The sequence below is a fragment of the Grammomys surdaster genome, unplaced genomic scaffold, assembly GCF_004785775.1.
Source record: "Grammomys surdaster isolate TR1022 unplaced genomic scaffold, NIH_TR_1.0 878, whole genome shotgun sequence".
In the NCBI taxonomy this organism is placed as follows: Eukaryota; Metazoa; Chordata; class Mammalia; order Rodentia; family Muridae; genus Grammomys; species Grammomys surdaster.
In genome coordinates, this window is record NW_021605297.1 from 97,126 (window position 1) to 101,470 (window position 4,345).

The 4,345-nt window shown below is 35.7% G+C and overlaps 1 protein-coding gene across 1 annotated transcript; it reads right to left on the reverse strand.

Moving 5' to 3' along the window:
- Positions 1-1,798: 1,798 nt before the first annotated feature.
- Positions 1,799-2,725, reverse strand: LOC114634131 (vomeronasal type-1 receptor 4-like). Its single transcript, XM_028782781.1, has one exon. It carries the CDS (start codon positions 2,723-2,725, stop codon positions 1,799-1,801), a length of 927 nt encoding a protein of 308 aa, XP_028638614.1.
- Between the last annotated feature and the right edge of the window lie 1,620 nt (positions 2,726-4,345).

The following is a 4,345-nucleotide window of genomic DNA, read 5'->3' on the forward strand; positions in this document are numbered from 1 at the left end:
TCAGTAATGGTCTGACTTCAGTGTGATGGTTTTTGTTTTATCTTTCTGTAATGTGCTTTGGTACATTTTGATGTCATGTTGTTTTGTAATGACAGAAAGAGAGTAGATCTTCAGAGCAGGGAGAAACTGGGTGTAGTAGAGTCACAGAATGCTATAGTCAGGATATATTTATGAGTATAGAAATACTGTCAATAAAATACTAGGAGAAAAAGATTTCTGGGCATCTACATGATAATCATATGATTTCTGCCACTGAGTCCATTTGTGTGATACATTACATCTATTGATGGTGATATATGGAACAGTCCCCGTATCGTTGATGAAAATGTGGTGGTGTTTTATTTCAAATTTTAATCACTTAACTGTAATGAACACATAAATAACACCATTAAAAACTACAATAAAACAACCAATAAATGAATAATTGCTCAAGACAAATTTTTGTACATTTCAGTGAACTCTGGAAAGTTAGAATAGCCATGATGAAGCCGTAGAGCTTTAATATTCTACACTCTTGGTAGCAATTATATTTTTATATTCCCCTACACAAGAAACAAAATTAAATTGACAACATTGAATAGAGAAATATAACTGTTGTAGATCCTCGTCTATAAATTCTGGATACTCTCCTGGCCTATCACCTAATAGTACATTTCTAGGTCTACTTTAAAAATGTTATAACTGAATTTACACTTATACTCTTTTACATATATATTATAGTATACTGTAGGTTAGGATCCACATGAAGGAGAACATGTGATCTTTTTCATTCTGAGATTGGGTGACATGGCTTGATTTTATCCATTACCAATCAATCATTCAATTAACCATTCTATCAATCAATCAATCAATCAATCAATCATTTTTCCTATATATTGTGATTTCATCTTTCACCCTGATAGAATTATAGTCTGCTTTATACAGGAAATATTTAATATTTGATTTGTCTATTTATTGATACGTGGGAGGGCTGTGTCTCATTGCTTCAATAAACAGATCAGCAATGACCACTGATAGGAAAATATTTCTATGGTATGTTATGGGATTTTCTGAGCATAGACCCAGAAGAATAACAGCTGGGTCAAGTAGTAGTTACAGTTTTAACATTCTGGGAGACTACAAAACTGATTTTCATGATGGCTGTATTAATTTATTGTAACCTCTTTTGAGGAAGCCAGCATTCCTGTGATGTCAAACCAGATAAGGCAGAACAACACCACATAGAATTTATTATCAAATATCCCTGATGATGAAAAATCTCTCAATAATATATTAGCAAACAAAATTCAAAATCATGTAAAAACTATCACTCAATTTGAAATTGTTTTCTGTAAGAGAAAAAAGTTATAATTCTGTTTTTATAGGCCTGGTACAGGCTACAGCAACTATGATAGGTGTAGGGCCTCACGAAGAACAAGTTCATGGTCAGCCACGATTTCAGTTTTCCTTCCTGTTAGAATGTCAGACCCACAAGGTGTCTGTGAAATCCCTAGCGGCCAAGCAGACCTGACAGAGAGAAAGTCATATGAAGGTCAGTTTTACTAATAGCTTTTTTTCCTCTGGCTCATTTGCACATCATATGAACAAAGGGAAGAATCTCAAGAGTGCAATGAACCTCATAATGTAATCAGTTCATGTAGAATATTGAGTCAACTAGCAAACAAATCCTCAAACATATTTTCACTAACTTAACAAAGTCAAGGTAATGCAATTTAATTCCTGAATTGACCTTTTGATGAAGAGTATTATTAACACTGGGAAACCAAGTAAAATATATGAATCAAATACTTACATAAGATTAGGAGATTTTATTACATAACAAACTGAGTCTAGATGTAAGAGAGTGATGACTCATAAGAACAAAGGGTGTGAAGGATGGAAAACACAGAGAAGTGAAGCGAGTGATATTCAGCATCCACCAACTGTGGTCATACAAAAGAGTTATGCAGCCTTGTAAGACAGAGGAGACAGTATAAAATGCCAGAAAGGTAGACAACAGGACCAGAATGTTCTGGATTGCCCTGAATTCTGGAGAGTATCTCCTGGAAACATGACTGCTGTGGATGTGTTGAACCCTCTGCTTGTGTCTGTACAGAATCACAATCATGGAAACACTAGACCAGGCAATGAGCACAGAAAAGAAGACTTCAGGGCACATTACCAATGCTTCATAGAGTGAGTCGTTGATTTCATGATGTCCTCGAGAGGAACAGTACTCATAATCTCGGTGTCTTGTTGTGTTTTTGCTATTCCCTTTGATAAGCATGTGCTCCAAGAGAATGAAATGTATAATCATGGACAAGACCCAAAGAAAGGAAATTATGCTGCCAATGTACTTTGCAGCTTTTACCTTTTGATCCTTACAACGGGATTCCATGTGACTGATGGTGATGGCCCGGAAGACACTCAAGAAACAGGTGGTGCTAATAGACACACTCCGGCCTACTCTTTGAATGTACAAAATCAATTTGCATCCAAAATCATTTAATATCAGCTTCATCCCAAAAGCTGCGATTGTGTAGGGTACTCCTGTAGAGAGAACTATCAAGGCATTGGATGCCATTAGATGCATGAGAATCAAATCTGTGGGCTTTAATATATGTTCTGTATAGTAGATAAGATAGTAAATAAAAAGAGAGACATTTCCTAGAATTCCAGTTGTAACTTGTAATAAGAAAAGTATTTTAATTGACATATTCCAGAATTCCGTTCTGTGACTGGGCATGATTCACATTAGATTATGGCCAGACCCATTTTTATCTGATGAAAATGAATAAATATTATAATCTGAAGCATTTACAGGAAGGCTAAATCAGAGTGTTCATTAATTAGCAGGAATATTATGTCAGCATAGACTTTAGTCTAAGTAATCTATATACTATAACAATACTTTCTTGAAGCTTCTGTCAGTAGCAATTTTAACTCACAATATATACTTACATACAATACATTATTGTAAGATGGCTGAAAGTTTCAGGACACATCTGTGAATTGGAAAGATGCCTTCATAATTATAGAATATGCAGCATTATTCGCAAGATTAGTTGGCCTGTGAGAAGCAATGAAAAGAGAAAGCCAGTGCTAACAAGCATAATCCAAGACTGTAAGATTATACTGGTATTTTCTAGTCATAGTATAAATGAAGACAATTTTAATGACTACTACCAACCTCAAACCTATCAATTCTTAAAGAACATTTTATCTAATATTAAGTAGTGAATAATGAAAAAATAATAATGCCATTTATAATATATATAGTCATAGACAACAAATATTGTTTAAGAGCATAAAACACATTTAAATGATCCTTCACGTGACAGTATATATATTATTAAATTATGAGCAATCTCTTGTGCAAGGTCACAGCATATATACACACATGCATGTGTGCACTCCCAGGTCTATTTTGTTAGAGAGATAAGGACATCCTGTGTGTTGCAGTCTCCCAGCAGCTGACCCATAGGCTGACCCTGAATGTAATCTCTGTCTGTGGAATTCATTCACCTCACCGGCTACCTTGCCTGGCATCAGTGAAAGAGGATGTGTCTAGCCCTGTTTGAGGGTCCATGAGTGCCAGGGTTGGTGGGATACCCATGGAATGGTACACCCTCTCAGAGTAGAATGGGATGGAAAGATAGGTAGCAATCAGGATATAAAGTGAATAAGTAAATTAATTAATTAATTAATTAATAAGTGGGAAAATTTTATCTGTAATCATCATGCACCACATAAAAGATTTTTTAAATGTGTGATTATATGGGAATGACTATGTTTTCAATCCACAAACCTAAAATGGGGCCCATGAATGAGATCAAATGCCTGTAAGAGAGAGTCTTGTAAAGACAAGAAAACATATAATATAATGGAGTAGGAGAAATGTACAGGGAACATATATGTTGGAGATTAGTTTTATTGCTTTGATTCAATTGGGAATCTGCTTGTCCAAATGTAAAGTTCTGTGTCCCCAATTGGTTTTTGATCAATCAATAAAGATCTCAGAATCTAATGCCTTGGTAAAGGGAGATGGGGTAGGATCCATAGAGTTGTGCTAGGATGTCTGGGGAGGAGAAGAAGAAATTCCCACAAAGTGGTGGGATACAAAGGGACATAGAAGCTTCAAGGAGATAAAGCCAACATGCCATGTAAGAATTGGGGCAAATAGTCACTGGTCACTTACCCACTTGGGCTTGGAGTAGCAGGGAAAGGTTTAGAAATGTCCAGCTGTTGAAGTAGCCAATATATTTTAAAATTAACTGCTCTCTCTGTCTCTCTCTCTTTCTCTCTCTCTCTCATCTTTCTCTCTCTCTCTCTCTCTCTCTCTCTCTCTCTCTCTCTCTCTCTCTCT